At 42.3% G+C, this 18,751-nt stretch overlaps 2 protein-coding genes across 5 annotated transcripts in view; one reads left to right on the top strand and one right to left on the bottom strand.

The window, feature by feature from the left end:
* LOC306941530 (visual system homeobox 2-like) overlaps window positions 1-18,751 on the top strand; it is a gene marked incomplete at its 5' end in the record, with an annotated part of 242,961 nt that overhangs the window by 155,852 nt on the left and 68,358 nt on the right. The window lies entirely within an intron of this gene.
* ppp1r13bb (protein phosphatase 1, regulatory subunit 13Bb) overlaps window positions 1-18,751 on the bottom strand; it is a 46,425-nt gene that overhangs the window by 25,081 nt on the left and 2,593 nt on the right. For all 4 annotated transcript variants that reach the window (XR_013792006.1, XM_079525403.1, XM_079525402.1 and 1 more), the window contains exons 3-5: window positions 9,312-9,459; window positions 6,815-6,934; window positions 5,967-6,037 (exon numbers count right to left, since the gene is read on the bottom strand). Coding sequence is in view for 3 of the 4 variants with exons in the window: in XM_079525403.1 (XP_079381529.1) it covers window positions 5,967-6,037; window positions 6,815-6,934; window positions 9,312-9,459 (339 nt within the window). In the remaining variant the exon portion in view is untranslated. The remainder of the gene's footprint in view (window positions 1-5,966; window positions 6,038-6,814; window positions 6,935-9,311; window positions 9,460-18,751) is intronic.

The following is an 18,751-nucleotide window of genomic DNA, read 5'->3' as shown; positions in this document are numbered from 1 at the left end:
CGCCTCCAGCCAAGAGGTCTGATATAACCTAGTAGATGATAGAAGCCAAGGCATTACAGTATATGCCACCTTTCATCTGTGTTAAAGAATCTTACGCCAATCTATGATACAGTATTAACAGCCACATGAATATTACCATTTTAAAGCCCATGGCTAGAGCACAAATGCCAGGCAAGCAGTTGGGGGAGAATACAGGATATCGTTTTTTTTTAAACTATTTAAGCTATTATGGGCCATAAAAGAATAAAAGAAATCCAACGCTAAAGCCTTTCCAGAATGTGGGTCAATACATCACGGATACACAAGGCAGATTGAGGAACTGAATTGGATTTAAAAAGCATATTTCAACATACCGCAATATGGAGTGCAGTGTAGCCTTTAACAGACAATAGTTGTAAACAAAGCAACCAATACAAATGTTTAATACAAGCTTTCCAAGAATAAAACAGAAAACTATTTAAAAATAAATAAATCGTTTTTTGTAGAAGCGATTTAAAATGTTTTTTACAGGTTCAACAAGGCAAAGACTATAGATAAAGTACACTAGATGCAGTTTCTCCTTCCACAGCCAGGCTCCTGATATTATTACTATTATGACATTAATGTATAAATATGGTTGTTTTTATTCAGTTTCTGTAAAGCGGCATGTATTATTTTTCAGAATATTATGATTACTCAATTACTGAGTAGAGGAGTCAAGCCTGTGAGGGCAAGGCAAGTCCCATCTCTGTTTGCACACATGACACAGGCTTCATACCACATCGGGCGTAAAGGAGACTGCTGGGTTGCAAAGGATCAACAAACATAATTGGATTCCCACGGTACAATACGCACTAAAATAACCATGGCACAGCAAATACAGACTCTAAAAAACATATTTATATGCAGAATCCAGGTTTCTAGTTTTTCTACATTATTACAATACATGATTATATAGTATACCCCAATATAATTAGGATATTCCTGAGGTCCACAGTTGCAACTGTGAGAAACACTAGACCGAAACAAGGGATAGAGAAAAAGAGAAAGAAGAAGAGTGGTGGAGACAGTTTGGAGTTGGACAATGTTATGGCGGTCTTTACAAAATATGTTACAGCACAGTGTTCTCTACACAAAACACTCACTCTCACACTTTTATAGACTTGCCTTTACTACCTGATTAGTGTTGTTGTTATGCACTTATGTTTCATGGATTCTCATATTATCTTTTACCCTTTAGTATTATGATTATGACTGTTATTTTATTAATGTCATAATAGTAGTTGCACACATCCACAAACCATTTAAGGCAGGTGCTAGCTGGACCAAAGGAAGACAATGATACAATATTAGAAGGTTCCCCCACTGTAGCTCTCTCAAATGCAATCTATATTGGCACATCCAACAGCAGTGACGTTTTCAGCTCATTCTCTACTACAGTAAATGTCATGCTGCAATGAGTCTAATGAATACATCAGGGTGTGACTTTTGGTGAGTCATCCGCAGCAGTGATATATATATTTTTTTTTATGGAATGAAGGGACATATCATTTAGCAAATGAAATGAAATTAAATGATTACTATATTTACCCAGGGTATCTGGGCTAAGCTCAAGAACTTGTTTCCAGCCAGACCCTGCTCATAGAACATTTCATTGTAGTGGTTCAATGCCTTGTTCAAGGGCACTTCAGCGGTGGTAATTTTAACGTGTCGGACCGCTGATTCGAACTGGCAACCTTCCGGTATCAAGACCGCTCCGCAATCCGTTCGGCCACCGCTGCCAAAACATGGTGCCTATTCAGAAATCCTTTTAATGACCATAAATAAACCTCATACGGCCATATACAGTAGGCAGGACCTCAGCCACGTCACTCTGAGTCAGACATAACCATAAACAAACCCCATATGCCCATATTATATAGACCAATTGGTTGTTTAAAAACACAGACGGGGTCCTGGGCCATGGCTCAGTGGTCCAGGCACCTTGGCTGGTAATCCAGTCTGGCAGTGTGCCGCGGGTTCGACTCCCGATCCCGACGGCCTTTACTGCATGTCTTCCCCCCATCTCTCTCCCCATTTCCTGTCAGCCTACTGTCTGTCCCTCCATTAAACAATATAAAATAAAGGCGAAAGCCACAAAAAAATAAAAAATAAAAACACAGACTGGACACACATGTGAGTGTTTTGGGTAATATAATTCCCAACAGATCCCCAAACATGTTTTGACTCAGACATATGGGTCGGATCGACGGTGCGATGTAGGTGTGTAGCGTCCCGAACCTCCAGTCATTAGAAACTCCTTCAGAGTATTGTGGGTTTGAAACGAGCCAATACAATAATCACTGACAACTCTCTTACAAATCAGTTATATAGCTTGACAGTAAGCATGGTTGTATTGATATATTACTACTCATTTTACCTTGGTCAGTACCTTTTGTAACGCTGTTTGGAGAAATGCTATATGTTCCTTATTATAAATCTCAGACCACTCCCTTCAACAATACACAAAAAAGGAACCCCGATTGGATGACTGTATATGGTGCGTAATCAAGGAGCAGTAAAGTAGTCCAGTCACATGGAGAATGGAAAGCCTCCACCATGTCAACAGAGTGAGAACTTATAGCAGAGTACAACATATAGCTTGGTGTGTGTGATGGGCTACGCACTGTGCAATAGCACATGGGTACAAAAACTACCGTAAGTGGATCGGTTATTGAGTTAACCAAATGTAAAACGTCCATAATGTTTTCACATTCTGTCAGTTCCTTACCATCAGGCCTCTCCTCAAAATGTCTCTGAATGAGACACGGGTGGAAGTGGAATGTACTTGTCAAGGGAGAAAGGAAGAATTATTGAAGCTAATATGGAACAAATGTGGAGCGGTCGTTGACTCAAAAAGGCGTGCATAATGAGCCATACTCAGAGACTCGGAGACAGCGGGGGTAGGGGTAAGCCACTAGCAAGCACAGAGCCACGCTCAAGCGCACTCTGGCATCCCAGCATCATTGCAAACCCCCCCTGAGGAGAGGGAGAGACACACATCTCTCTCTGACTGAAGAGAGTGACAGAGAGCGGAACAACCCAATGTAGTAGCGCGTGAAAAGGAAAAACGGCAAGCCTGCCCATCAACCGTCCCCCAAAACAAACAATCTTATTATTAACTTGACTCCACTTTCCACACGTTCTGAAGCATGCATCACTGGCGGATGCCACCCTGCCCATCTGCCAACGCAATGTGTACGTGTTGAAAATAAGTACATTATGTAGGCCTATGCATATGAATGTTGAGTAAGTGAGTTAATGATAATGTTTGTATCCATGACAATTTTAAACTGTAATATGTGAGTGTGACAGTTTCCAATGCAACAGTCCCCAAAGGATTTCTGTGTACAGTATATGCACTGTGACTCTAACAGTAACTACACATTATCAACCCGCCCAGTTCGGCTGCATGTTGTGAGAAGGACTGTGGTTTGGACAGCGGCCGGTGCAAAGGCCAGAGCAATGATCCTCTTAGACCTGTTACATCATCAAAAAGGGCTGGATGTTATAATCCTCTAAATCAAGAGATTGGAAATGGCATCAGGATGACGGCGAACCTCAGCACTTAGTGGGCTAAGCAGGGCTATCCATGGAGATGATAATAACTAGTTTCTTAAATTAGACAGAAGCTATATAGTGGTCATGATGAGGCCAAGTTTAGCGCCCAGCTTACCTGGTGGGTTACATGGTGTTATGGGTTGGTGGAACGATATTGGTTGTGCTTACTTAAGCCTGCTCTTAAGCCTAATTCATACTTTGTCGCTTACCTAAAATGTGTTATTTTGGTAAGCAACACAAAGTATAAATTAGGCTTTAGCTGAAGAAGACATATTAATTAGTATGTGTACTGTAGACGTTACAGCACCCATATAATCAATTCCTTCATGATGTCACTTTTTTATAATCCTACATTTTTAAGTTGACAGTGGCTGCCGTGTGCAATGCTGCTAGAATTATGTTGTTCATGTCTGCACGCGCACGCGCACACGCACACACCACTTCTCACAGGCGAAGTTTGCACGCCCATTAAGGTTGAATTAGTTCCGATCCCTTGACCACAACATTTTTTCCATTGTGGAATCTGGGACAGATGGTGGGAGAGGGAGGACACCAAGCCAGCGGCTGCTCTTATCAAAGGCCTTCGTCTACTTGTCCTACAGCTACGGAGCTGAAGCCATGCAGTGTGCAGCACAACAGCGTGTGTCTGACAGGGATATTTTAGCACTATCGGGAAATGGGACAGGTACTGCACAGTTAGACAGATAAATCACATAAGCTCCATATACTTCTGCTGTAAGACAATACCAAAAATAGCCCATCTAAAATCTCACAATGAGCTTACAGATCGTCCATTTAAAAAAAATGTTTTAAATTTGCTGGGACAAGCTAATTGATAGCGAAGTTTATTATTGCTCACATTGCACAATGAAATAAAATGCATGGGCATTGCTAACGTAAGTTAAAATACTGAAATACAACTCAAACCTAAATAAAATAACTCAAATAAGACTACGTAGCCTGCTGCTACACATCAGTCCATGTTCAATTTCATTAGATGATGAAGTGAGGACATTTTAAAATCTGCTATTTTTCCTTTTGATTATTTTGAAAAAGGGAAATAAGCAACATTTCAATTTCTTCACCAAAAATCCATTATTCTTATTCAAATCAATTACTGCTTAAAGTGATTAGTCAGAGTGACCGTCCGTTGCACGACTACCTCCTGTCATGGACTGAGTTGAGGAAGAGTGCATTACAGAAGCCATCAAACTTCCACCCGTGTATGATGCTTTTGAACCTGCTCCAGTTAATTGGCTTTAGCCTGGGTTAGTGAGCTATGCCATTAGCAAAGTGGCATGCCGTATTCGGGGGAAGGTCTCAAATACTCAGTGTAGACCCTCTTTTCGTTTGTAGGAAAAATGTAGTTCTTGTTTATCTTTTTGACCATTGCAGAGACGCGTTTGCTACATTGCAGGTCTTTTTTGCACCAGTAGACCCCAAGATTTTGACAGTTTAAACTATATTGTTGTTGAATAATCCCTCCACTTGGCTTTCACATCAAGTAGAAACTGCCATAGAATTTGTGACAAAAATGTGTGTTGATAATAAGTTTAGTGACCGTTGTACCACAACGGTTATGAAATTATTGAACTAACCGAGTCTGTGTGTGTGCACGTTCTGTATCACTCCAAAATTACTCAATACACTGCATCATCATCAAATCTCAACACAAGGACATGAATAAAAGGTCAAGGTCAAAAGGGTAATTGTACATAACTTCTAAACTATTCATTGTGGAAGGATGAAAGCTCGGTTCAAGCCATTTCAGTTCCCCACATTAAGTTTACTAGATGACATAAGTTTGGCATTTCATGTCTCAACTATACCCACGCTCCAGCATTGCTGCTGCTCAAGGTTTTGCTGCAACCCATTTGTGTGTTGCAGTTTTTTTTATGCAGTTTTATTATGATATGAAATTGAGGGCTGGCCAATCAATTGAGTCATGATTAACAGTTTTACTGTGTTTTCCTGAATACCGGCTTTTCACAGCACTTGGCTAAAGCCTTTTTCTCACTTGGCCAGAATTCCCTCAATTTTAAGCCCAATTGCAGATCAGAGACTAGAGCCAGTCGAAGCTGGTGGTCAGCATTTATTATCCTGGAGCTTTAATGACATGCAACCTAGTGTCCCGAGCCAAAGCAGGAGGGTGCCTAGTATAGAATCCTGGGGGACACCAATCAACTAAGTATATAAAAGGATGAATTGATTTACAACTGAATTCTGCAGCTGCTGTGAAAGCTGCTCGTTAAGTATGAAAATACCTCCATCAGCAACAACTTAAGCAGTTGCCTGGCCAAGAAAAAAAAAGAGATCATTGATATCAAGTGACTACCTGGTAAAAATAAAAAATATATAACAAGAGCTAAATGTTAGTTAATTCCTACCCCATTCTCATTGTGCTTCTCTCCAGTGCTTCCACTTCTACGGTTGGTTTGTTCTTGAGACTGCTGGCTCCCTGCAAAAAGACACAGTCAGGCAATCAGACAGGTAGGTCTCTCTCACAGAAACTCAGACAAACTTGTGCATATGCAGAGGCAACTACTATGGTCAGAGGAAATGTTCCAATTCACCTACACGTCACATGATGTGACAGGAATGTAAACTTTAGGCATTAAAGAGACAGCCACTGCCGACTACAGCGGGTACCCATCTTAAACTTTTTTAGAAAGACTTGATGGAATGACTGTTTCATAAATTATTTCAAACGCTGCAGGAAAAGACAGAACATTGTTGGATTTTTTTCTATTGATTTTAGAAACGTCAGCCCATGTCTCATTTCTTTGACATGGACCGTCAGGCCTCGCCTGCAGCTTCTCTGGCATCAGTGCCTGACAACTTGACAAGTTGCTTACCTACATAATTTAAATTACATCTTACGGCCGGGCTACACTGGGCGCGTTTGTGCGTGCAGTGCGTATGCGTTTACTGCTCGCGTACTGCGTGTTTGGATAGGACCAATATGTCGATGATACCAGCTACAACAGACGCACGGATACCGCGGGCCACAGATTACGTGCGTATGCCCCCATGCGCACGTATCTATATATCTTCCCGGAAGGTCCCGCACAAATCTGCCGCGGGCCACAGATCTGGTGTAGACGGGGCATGTACTTTGTGCGCGCAGTGCGCTTACGTCAAACGCACACATGCCTGGTGTAGCTTGGCCGTTAGACTAACTAACTATATAATTACAAAGGGCACAAAACACAGGGAATTGTGTTTGACGAACCACCTTGATCACTGCTCTCCGTGGGCGAATCTTCATGCCGGAGGAAGAACTTCACCTCTTGTTTCCGAGGGCCCCATTTTTGCAAATGCTCATACATCATATGCTCAAAGGGGATAGCTCGCTCTGTGGGGAGAGCAGAAATGCAAGGGAAATGTGGTTACAGCCATTTCCATTTTGGATCCCCCCCCCCCCCACACACACACACACAATGCACTTGTGCATTTTCAGCAAAACTACAGTATCTGCTGCTGAATATCACTTCACCACTTAAACCCCCAATACTTTGGCTTTGTACTTGTACCAAACCTTTTCAGTGAATATAGCGAATACAAAAACGTCAAAGCATTGTGCTCTTGTAGAGCTGCTATTTTTGGCTAATGTTAACCCCAAAATAGGGATGCTAGGGTTCAAGTGGTTAAACCCTCAAAATAGCTTATCTACAAGCTCTCAATGTGTCCCAAACAATTTTTTGCCTATTTTTGATAAATGTTTGCCTATTATAACATGCACATTTCTCAGAATAAAGACATTATAGGGTTCATGTGGTTAAGATGGTTAAGAGTGAGGTCTGCAAAGTATATATTCAGTGACCGCTAAGCTAAGTAATAATTTTGTTTGTTTTTTTCAACCTGTATTATGTTTTTCTCCTCAAGTTAGTTCTTTGCTTGCTTCTCTGTGTCACATATGTCAAACTCAAGGCCCCTGGTTTGAAAATGACCTCCTTCACCTTGTCAACAGCCTTCAGACTGATTTTGGTGACGAGGATTTAATTCAGACTGCTGGCTCGGCACGGTCCAAAGCCAACTCCATTTTAGTTTCCCCCTGTGTTATGTTGTACTGGGCGGTATGTAACATGAATTGGATTTTTAAAAATGCTTGCACAGGCCAATGTTGGAGGAACTCTGTGAATGTTGTATTGATGACTGAAAACAGACAGAAACTAGAAATGTGTGCTCAGTGAGTGCAGATCTCATTTTCCACCAGCAGTTGCCTTTAAAGCAAGGTTATAAATGAACTGTGTTCTTAATTCAGTGCTTAATATGAACTTGTATTTGTTGTTGGAATGGGTAGCATTCAAAAACACATATGTGCGTCTACTAAAGTTGAATGATTCCCATTTTCTGCACACTAGTGATATATTATTTGTGCACTATGGACCCTTTCATATCTAGGCCAATACAACCTCACTCCCTATTAAGATGGTGTCACATTCCAAAAAGATCAGGTCTACAAGCTATCATTGCGTTGCAATGCAACGCATCCTTTTTGGCAAGCAACAGCGTTGCGTGATGCAGTATACATTAAGCCTAAGGTTGAAGCAAACACAGACAATTAATAGGAAAATGCAAGGAAACTTCTGTGAAATCAGGAAGATCCAACTTGATACAAATATAGCCTCAGTGTTCCTCATCAAATGTTTACTTTTACTTCTGCCTGGATCCAGTGTAAACGGTATATTAGTTACCAGCAGAAAATGTGCCTGGCATTAGTGCTCTGTCGATAACTGTGTTCAGGTTCTGGTGGCAAGCACCGTCTGGCCGGGTTATTGTGTGGGTGAAATAGGCTTTCTCCGTCCCGATATAGCTCTCCCTCCCTTCCTCTAGTCTAGAGCTCATGGTCATATCTCTTCACCCGGCCGACCGCTACAGCTTTAACTCTATATGCCCCTTGTTTAAGGTCAAGTTTAGTCGCGTCCGTGCCACCATAGACCACCATAGCCGGAAGCCCTTATTTTGAAGAGCCACCAGCTGATTTGGTGAACCAGAAGTAACAATCAATCTGTGACTTTTAATAAATGTCGTCCAATGTCGCCTTGGGCAGAAAATTAGTTAACTTTATATAGTATCTTGTTGGTTTGTGTGTTAAAAGATTTCGAAAAGGACACAGAGTTAAGTTACTACCAGAGTTGATGTTGAAGTTATACTGTATGATACTCAAAGGAACAAAATGTTTATAAGTTTTGTTTTCTGTAAAGTAATTGGTGCTGAATTTTTAAATATTAGTGTATCACTAGTCGCTACTGAGGCAATAAACTAAAACTATATCTGCCTTGAGAGACATGGACAGGGTGGTTTGTGGCAAGCGAGCAGACAGTCGCATTGTTGTCACGTACTAGCCAAGCAAGATTGCATAACTCTAGATAATAAAGCCTTTGGCTGGATTGTTGTTTCGCACCAGGGGAGTGGCCCCCAAAGCAAAAACGCTGATGGCAGGCGTATGTTGGATGGGACGCTGGTGATGGGAGTATCCCTTTGGACAGTGTGGACTGTGTTGTCAGTGTTGTGTGACACAGTGCTGTAGCTCACAAAGGCACGCTGACCTTTTCTGACCTGCCACAAACCTGTGCTGCAAGCGATTCCTACATAAACGTTATCAATATCAAATGCATCTCAATCTTTATAGACAATATGTTCCATTTCTTTTTTGCAAACAATGTATTAAAAAGCAATCTACGTACTTTGTGTTCAACACAAAACACACGCTTCCACCTGTGACTTACCATTTCCCCGCCATACTTCAGCCAGATGGCAACCATTCTCCCCAGGCTCTTTGCAAAACTCCACTACATCACGGCATGTCGTCTCTGGGGTAATGGGCACCTCAGTCACAGCTTGCTCCCCATCGCTGAGGTACACCGTCAATATCATCTGTAACAGAGGTTCAGGCAATGAGAGGGAGATTGAGAATAATGTTACCTTCAGTTCAGGCCATTCTATCCATTCTGCTACATTATAGATAATCATTCTCTCCTGAATTAGTTCAATGGGCTGATAACTTTGGATGGTACATCACTCAATTTGACACAAGATTAAACTTAACACATGGTTATACTCTTAACACTGAGGAAGAAATATGATTGCTTAGATCTAACCTTTAAATTTACCATCACTACCTACTTGTATAACACATTGTGCTATTTGGTGGCTGTGGGGGCCTTGGATGTCTCCACTAGGCCCAATGGAGACATCCAAGGCCCCCACGGACACCAAATAGCACAATGTATTATAAGTAAGTATCATAGGTGATGGTAAATATAAAAGGTTAGATATAAGCAAGCAATCTAATGTCTTCCTCAACACTCATGGAAGGTTTCTAATGTTTGACTTTAGCTGCATACTTTGTGCACTCAATTCATGCCAGTATTTGTTTACTGTGATTACTAGGACCTTCTATGGCAGAGAAGAGCTAAAACTTGCCTGTACAAGTCTCTCTGTATGTGCATGTTCAGGCTGCTGTACAGTACATGCAGAGATGGTACCTCGGCTTTGAGTGAAAATCCAGTCAAATAATGTCATTGTCCCACATTCATTTTACACTATACTTTACACAGTTTACAGTACACATTTTACTGCTCACATCCAAAACGAGAGAGTAAATGGGATAGAGGACAAATTGTATGGATCCATCTTTGGTAGACTCCCATCAAAGGAACAGCAGGGGATTAAGGGAGAAATCATTAGCCGTTTTCCACAGCAGTGTACCAAATCTGAATTCCATTGCGGATTTTAAAGGTTGTGACAAAATGAGAATGTGGACGCCACTTTCTGGTTATGCAAATTAAACACGATTGTAATTGTATGCCAGTGTCATAAGATCACCCATCTGTCCGCAGCGTATCACCTAAGTAGCCTCCTTAAGATAAAGTGCCAAACTGATGTGATGATGCAACTGGCATGATCAATTGTGCTTGCTCAGCAACACTCAGTCAGTGACAGGGGGCACCAGGGGGCAAATTAGAAGGGAGTGGGAAATGCAAAGGCTATGGTTATTTTGGGGGGGTCTTTCTTGACATAAAGTTAGGAACTGCAGCGCTAACTCAATCAGTGACTAGCCCACCACCTGGGTTCATCATGAGAACTGAGTGATCCCAGTTGTGATTCCAACTGGGATCATTGAGAAACTTGCATGTGTAGGCTATGCACATCACTCTAGTCTACTTGAAGGCTACGAAAATCTAATAGAAATCTCTCTATACCCAACATCTATGTTTTACTGCTTATTGCAGCACATTTATTTATTGAAAAAGGTTTCCAGCACAGGATAAAATCCTCTACGCCAGACTCATAAACAAACACAATTTATTAAAATTCACATTTCTAACCCCATGCATCACTTAGATAAGCTACAATTTGATGTCAACATTTTCCATAGTATATTTAACCGAATCCATGCCACCATTGGAAAAAGGCAGCGAAGAACATAGATATTAAAAAAATAGATGCCTCATTGGCCGCTGCAGTTCGTTGGAGCCATGTGTGTTGAAGGAGGGGCGGAAGAATTTACACTGGGAGCGGAAGTACGCCGGAAGTGTGGAAGGCACGTTACGTCACGCTGCCACTCAAGTGATTACTGGCCAATCACAGCACATCTTTTCCGGAACTTACAGACCCGAACATGCACTCTGTGACGCACGCTCATGCTTCAGCAAGGAATCTCGGGAAAGTTTTGCCCTCCCTTGAGCACGTCTACATTTATATGTCTATGGTGAAGAAGACCCTGTGATTTGCCCCTGTGAACCTGAAGTAGTAATCGGCCATTTTTGAGCCAGAGTCGGGACCCCAATCTAGCAATAGAATTATAGAAACGCTAATATGCTAACCGGGAGCCCGCTATAATGTTTTATTAAGCTCCTAACATCGTCCCTCACCCCATATCACCTCAATCTGAGCCTCTAAAATCACTTTGAATTTCTATGACGCACCATGGAAGCAAGCGTTGTTTAGCGATGGGGAGCTAAAATAAGCTATGGTAAATATAATAGTATTAATTTTGGATTAATAGAAATCAACGAAACCCGATTTTATCGGGTTCGGCATAGGAGGGTTTAAGCTCTAAACCCAAGAAATCCCGGGTTTGGCATACATTGTGTTAATATACTATGGAAACTAGTGGGGCGGCGGTGGCTCAGGGGTAGAGTGGCTGGATGGTAACCGCAAAGTTGCCTGTTCGAACCCGGGCTCCCCCAGAGTTTGTGTCAAAGTGTCCTTGAGCAAGACAATGAAACCCAAATTGCTCGTGATGTGCTGGTTGGTGCCTTGCATGGTTTCCGCCGCCGTCGGTGTATGTATGAATGTGTGTGTGAATCGGTGAATTGATGCACAATCTATGTAAAGCGCCTTGGATAAAGGCGCTATATAAATGCACATTTACCATTTACATTTACTAGTGATCCACTGCAAACTTAACTCATTGTAGGTCATAACTTATAAGGCAGAGACAACTCCCTGCTCTTAGGTTAGCATTCTCATTCAATTTGATAAAGTTAAGTAAAATGAAAGAAGAAAAAAAAGGAGGGAGGGGGGGAACACACAAAAGCAGCAGCAGCATCACCTATGATGATTATCATCATAGGTTTTACTCATGCAATGAAGTCTCTTCATTTCATTCTTTCCTGCCATGGCTAATGTTTTTATAATGTCCTTAAAGCTGCCAAGATGATTGTCTCTAGACTCTAGAACATCTGATCAATCAATCGGGGCTTAACCAGCCATTTCCAACAGCCTTACTCAGAGCTGAGCTCAGTCACACATGCAGTCAACACCACAGAACCTAAAACACACAGAACACAAATGGACACATGAAATAAACAGCACTATATGCTGCACCCTTACAGACTTGCAGAGAATGCCAACCTTAATGACGGAAACGCCAGAAAGCCAGCGACCGACAGTGGACTTGTGAAGAATACTAACCGCCCTGACAAAGTTGCGTCTGTGTGTGTTCTTAGCTCCTTTTACAGCCATCCGTTTCTTTCTGTGCTCCTTATTCGGTAGCCGGTGATGCTCCTTTGCCCAGATGGGGTGCTCCTTGGACAGGCTAACCAGGCCACGCAAAACTATAGCCACAAACCTCTTCATAATGGCACCCCTGCTTTAACAGACGCAAGACTTATTAAATACGCCATCCCCAGCGGAGGTAAACACCAACAGTGGTGCACGCATCAGAGCAGCGCTGCAGAGGAATCTTTAGAGGCAAAACGGTCGCTGTGTGTATCCAGGGAGGGAGGGAGGGAAGACAGAGAGGGAGACAAGTGAGCGAGGCAGAGAGGAGATTGGGAGAGGGAGAAAGTGCAAGAGAGAGAGAGATGTATGGAGAAAGGGAGGGGTGTGCCACTGTCACCAAGCCCCTCCATTGGACAAGGCTTCCTGAAGTGTGCTGATGATGGCAGTAATAATGATGGACCGCTGCTAATAACACTAGTTGGACAACAACAACTGTGATTGCCAATGAGTTGTGTGATCATCTGTGTAGACCAGTCCAGCGGTTCTCTAACTACGGGTCGCGACACAAAGTGGGGTCGCTGGAAGGTGCCGTTGGGGTGTATGTATACATATTTTACATAAAGAAACAGGGATGGGGTCTTGGGGTGTACTGTGGGGACGCAACCGACACGAAGAGGACGTTGCAGGCGGCCACTTGACTCCTTGATTCACCCAACTCCAACCAACACAGAGGACCAGCAACACACTACACAAGCCTTGAACTGATTTTGCTGCTCATAACCCGATATATATTAGCAGTAATTATGTTCGGGTGGTTCTTAAAAGAGCCGTTTTGGGTGTTACTACTACTCTTTTGGGTCTTTTGCAGCAGTGCTACAATATCATTCATTCATTTCATTGATAAAATAGGCCAACAAATCAGCAAAGGAATCACTGCTTTAATTTCATTGTTCTAATAAATATTCATATATAAGGCCAACAATGTGTGCTTTTATTTTAAGATAGTATTTATTCCCACTTTGAAATTGCACTAATAAAGTGTGGGGTCACCCAAAAAAAACCCCATCAAATGTGGTTGTGTGAGAGAATCCCTGATGTAGACTAACACGCATCCCCAGTGAAGATACCCAACCCAACCATGCGCTCTTAGGTTATAAACCTTCACAGATTTACAACTACAGCTTTCTATAATATGAAAGCCAGTTTATGTCTACTAAAGCAGTGGTTCCCAAACCTTTTCATGTCAAGGACCCCCAAATTGACACTAATTAGCCCACGGACCCCGATTTGAAAAACATATGCCAAGGACCCCCTTAAGAGAAGAATGTTATGGCTCTAGTAGCAGTGATTTTCAACACGTTAAATTTCAAGGACCCCTCAGTTTGACATGCATTAGTCTTAATTAATGGCATTTCTATCTCTGGGACCCTCAATTTATATTGTAAAATCACTGTTAATTTAACTCTGAGAGTGTACAAATTTGTTCCATTTGTACACTCTCAGAGTTACAGTACAGACCCATAAGGGTCCAGATGGTTCCAAACTATCATTTAGCTGGGGACCCCCTGGAACTCCCTCAAGGACCCATGGGGGTCCCCGGACCCCCTGGAACTCCCTCAAGGACCCCTGGGGGTCCCCGGACCCCCTGGAACTCCCTCAAGGACCCATGGGGGTCCCCGGACCCCCTGGAACTCCCTCAAGGACCCATGGGGGTCCCCGGACCACACTTTGGGAACCACTGTACTAAAGCTCTTGCTGCATTACGATATTCAGGTGACACATTCCAGAACATTCACGTACTTGTGTGGGGTATGTTTCAGGATGTGGAAAACATGCTTCAAACACGCTTCATTACCATTCCATAGGGCGAGTCAAACATGTATCTGGCAACATTGTTAGAATCCAGTGAGCATGAAGTGCAGGGAGACATTTTTGTCATTGAACTTGGTTATTATTGTCTCCACCAGGCCGAAGGCATGGGGAGAGAGTATGTTTTGCTGTCCGTCCGTCCGTCCGTCCGTCCGTGTGTGTGTGTGTGTGTGTGTGTGTGTGTGTGTCCGTCCATGTGTCCGTCCGTCCGTGGACAGCTAATCTCCTGCACTGTTGGCTTGATCGCAACCATACTCTGCGCACACACACTCCCTGAATGCCACAGCTGAACCTCTGCCCTAAGGTTTTCACATTGGCCTCTTATAGCGCCACCAGGAGGCAGCTTTGTGCAAAACTATTTTTTGGACAGTACACCTACATATTTTGTCCAAACATCTCAGTCACACAAACACAGTCTGTCTAGAGCCATTCAACGAAAGTCGACGCACGCACTCACGCACGCACACACGCACGCACACACGCACACACACACACACAGTCAGACATCACTTCAAACCACTTTAGTCACATATCCCTGCATTCCCATACAAATCTTTTTCCCGAGAGGCTTACTCTAAATGTAACTCTCATAATGAAATCATTATTCATTAGTACAATCTGAGACTAAATTCAATCCCCAGGCTTATACTCAAATCATGATTAAGTGTTGGAGACGGTACCAAGGCTATTATTGGCTGGGATTCCTCCCTCTATAAAAGGTTTGAGTGTGTAAATGTTGTAGGGTTCCATTTTTACAAATTCGCAGAAGAATTCACAGACATCAAAATTTGGAATTGCACAGAATTGTGAGTTTTCCCCTTCGTTTCTCCAAGTCCAACGTCCAGACAATGATGTGCATATATAGGACTGAGTGAGACTAAAGTAAGAATACTGAAACCAAATCATGTAGCAGTAACCCAAACTAAGCCGTTGTTCCCACTTCCCGCATGTCGGACTAATGCTCCGTCGGATTTACGTTCGGATCCCATGGTTAGACTATTGTAATCAGAGTTAGATTAGACATTAAAATCAATTTCCATGAATCTGACCTTAAAACAGATCAAGTTAAAACAGCTGAAACAGATAAATAAGAGTGAACTTAAGCCTGGCTGTCATGACAGGCAGTGTTCCTAAAAAGAGATCCAAGGTCTGTGGCCTAGATCTCAAGTTCATGAAGCAAATTATTGCAGGGCAAATTAATAAATACACTAGAGTTGTTAGGGTCATAGTGACCTATTTTTGATAAATGACGTGCAGCCTTCCCAAGATGTAACCACATACCAAGTCCTATACATTATGGTATGGGTGCTGATTGGAAGGGCTACGAAGTGCCATCTTAACTCACTCTGCACCAAAATCGCCATTTGACGTCTGTTTTCCAAAGGCCCCGGGCACCGAGATCGCCATTTTTAATATCAATTGATTACGGTGATCAACTGTGTCCTGTATGCGCTTCCGGTGTGGTAAAAAATAATAAGGGAAAAAAATCACACCCGTGTGAACTGAGTGGTGTAAGGTCTTATATAGTCTGATCAGCTGTGGTCTGACGTAATGTCTAACGTAATGAAATCACACCCGTGTGAACTGGGTGACCATAGCAACCGTGCTCATTTTTTGCGCACAGACAGACAGACAGACAGACAGACTAACAAAGCCAGTTGTAGGAGTGGTTTACACCACTCAAAAAAGGAAATTCCGCTGGCTTGTGTGTTTGTGTAAAATAGACAGTTGAGTAGGCTACTCCTATTAACCTACCAGGTTTACACACACACACACACACACACACACACACACACACACACACACACACACACACACACACACACACACACACACACACACACACACACACACACACACACACACACACACACACACACACACACACACACACACACACACACACACACACACACACACACACACACACACACACACACACACACACACACACACACACACACACACACACACACACACACTTTTTGAAATAATTAACTTTTCAAATGTTTACTTTTATACTGGAAATCAACCAGGAGAAGCATATAACTCCATACACATATAGTGTGAGACATACAAACAAAGCCAGTACTAAGCCACACATTAGAGCGGTTAGCAACACCGCTCAAAAACCACACACAGTGTGAAGTGATCTGTGCCGGTATTTATACAACTTTAATTCTATTAATGCAAGTGGCAATGTGCCATTCAGGACGGTCGGGAACCCCTTAAAAAGGTGTTTTAAGCATTATGTTATACTTTAGCTATTGAAAAATAGCAGATCTACAAGCTCATAGTGCGCTACGAGCTCTGCTATTCTGCTATTTTTGAAAAAATCGTGAAACGGTGGATCAAATCTTTGCTTCTGGGGGGGTCCCTGGAACAACATATTTTCATATAGACCCACGCCGTAGATGCATCTTGTTTTAGCCTACTTTAGCTAAATCCTATGTAAGTGCACACTTGAATTTAATTAAATATTTCTATTGAGATTTTAGTACAACAGTACGACTAAAAACACCAACATGGATTTTTTTTTAAAACACACAAAAACGCCAATGGCTTGTTTCCATTGTGGTCCATTTGAACATTCAATACTCAAAGAACTGGACTGTCTGGATACTGACAGTCACAGAATAATGGATAACTGCCAGCATAATGTCAAAGAATGAAAGGGATGGTTGTCCCGTTTGATTTGGAAGTGAAATACATAAATGAGATTTACTCCCTTTATTCTTGACAATACAAAATCCTCTCCCAGTGATTGAAAACTGAATAATGTGCATTACATAAAAGCATTAAGCAAAGTAAAATAAATAATGTATGATGATTTAACCAATGAGAAAGGAGGTTTAAGTAGTATTAAAGCTAGCTAAATCTGACTCTTTCAATGTATTCAGATTAAGAATACTAAAAGTAGAACTTGTTTCTGCTCAAAAGTTACAGGTTTTTGCTTTGTAGCATTTTCCTATCAAAGCATGGCTCTGTTGGCATCTTACACTACCAGTTCTCCAAAATGGGAGAGCCAAAATACAACACAATGTTGACTTTTGCAGAGCACATCATGTGCTGCCCTGCTCCACCGGGTGACATTGATGCCACTTGACAATCTAGTCAGCTCTAAAGTTCCCCTTAACAACAGAGTATTAGCCAGCACAGACACAGTCATACAGACCTAGATCTGCCAGTATCATTGGCTACAGCAATCACGCGAGAGAAAAAAAAAGAACAGGGAGGCTCTCCGCTTGACTAGCTTTCTGAACCAGAGAGCATGGGGCAACTACCACCGAAATCAAGACTGAAAACTCAACACATGGCGTTACTAGACTTTTTACTGATACATAGGCACAAATAAGAAAATAAATCACTCGTAAGTGAGGGGCGCTCTTATCATACATCACAAATGTCATTCATTCCAGCCAATCATTTTTGGCGTCTTCACTTTTCTGCCCTCACTTTTATCCTCAGCCAATCAAATCATCGCTATGGGGTGATCAGTCAATCAAATCATCTTGTTTGTGTTCACACAAACAGACAAAGCTGGGTATAGGAGGGGGTAGCGCCCCTCAAAAAGTGGGTCCTGTTTTTTGGGGGGTTTTAGGGGCACTAGCCCTTCCTATGTTAGTGTCAAATCCTGAATGTTAACTTACAGCTGGAGCCTCTATTTTGAGGTCAGCAATATTACAAATGTTTATCAGCAGTCAGCACACCTGACTTAACCAGTGCCACTAGCTGGTGGTAATCGACTAAAGATGGGCATAATATGCTCCCTATATAGACTATGTGGTTTTCCAAATACAGGAGCAGAGGACATATTTATATTGCTGGTTAGATATGGCTGTCATCAAACTTCTTGCCCACTGTCAGGGGAACAGTGATGACATCAGGGGGGCCACACCCACAGCAACGGTTTTGGCTGACAATACCCAGGAATCTCAATGCTGAGTTGACCAGATATTTTGTTTAGTGTCTGCATGTGTCTCAGTGAAAACACTGCGCCGCTGATGATTACTTGTTGGCCCAGTGCACTAAAGAATGTCAAAACAGACCCTTGCTTGGCCTGGGCCGGCCGAGCGGACCAGGCACCTAGGCTGGTACTCCGAGCCCGACGACCTTTGCTGCGTGTCTTCCCTATGTCTTCCCCCCATCTCTCTCCCCCTTTCCTGTCAAACTACTGTGAATCTATCAATAAAAGGAAAAAAATACAAAAAATATATTGGAAAAAAGAAATACCCTTAACAACACCTGGGATTTAACTGTTTAGTTATGAAGTTAACTGGACCTATATCAAATGACTAACTTTAAAATTACTGTAGCAATTAAATGAAAAGCACATGGAACCGGTCTC

Source organism: Electrona antarctica, assembly GCF_951216825.1.
Source record: "Electrona antarctica genome assembly, chromosome: 17".
NCBI lineage: Eukaryota > Metazoa > Chordata > Actinopteri > Myctophiformes > Myctophidae > Electrona > Electrona antarctica.
The sequence above is the reverse complement of the archived record's forward strand: the minus strand, read 5'-3'. Positions and strand labels throughout refer to the sequence as shown.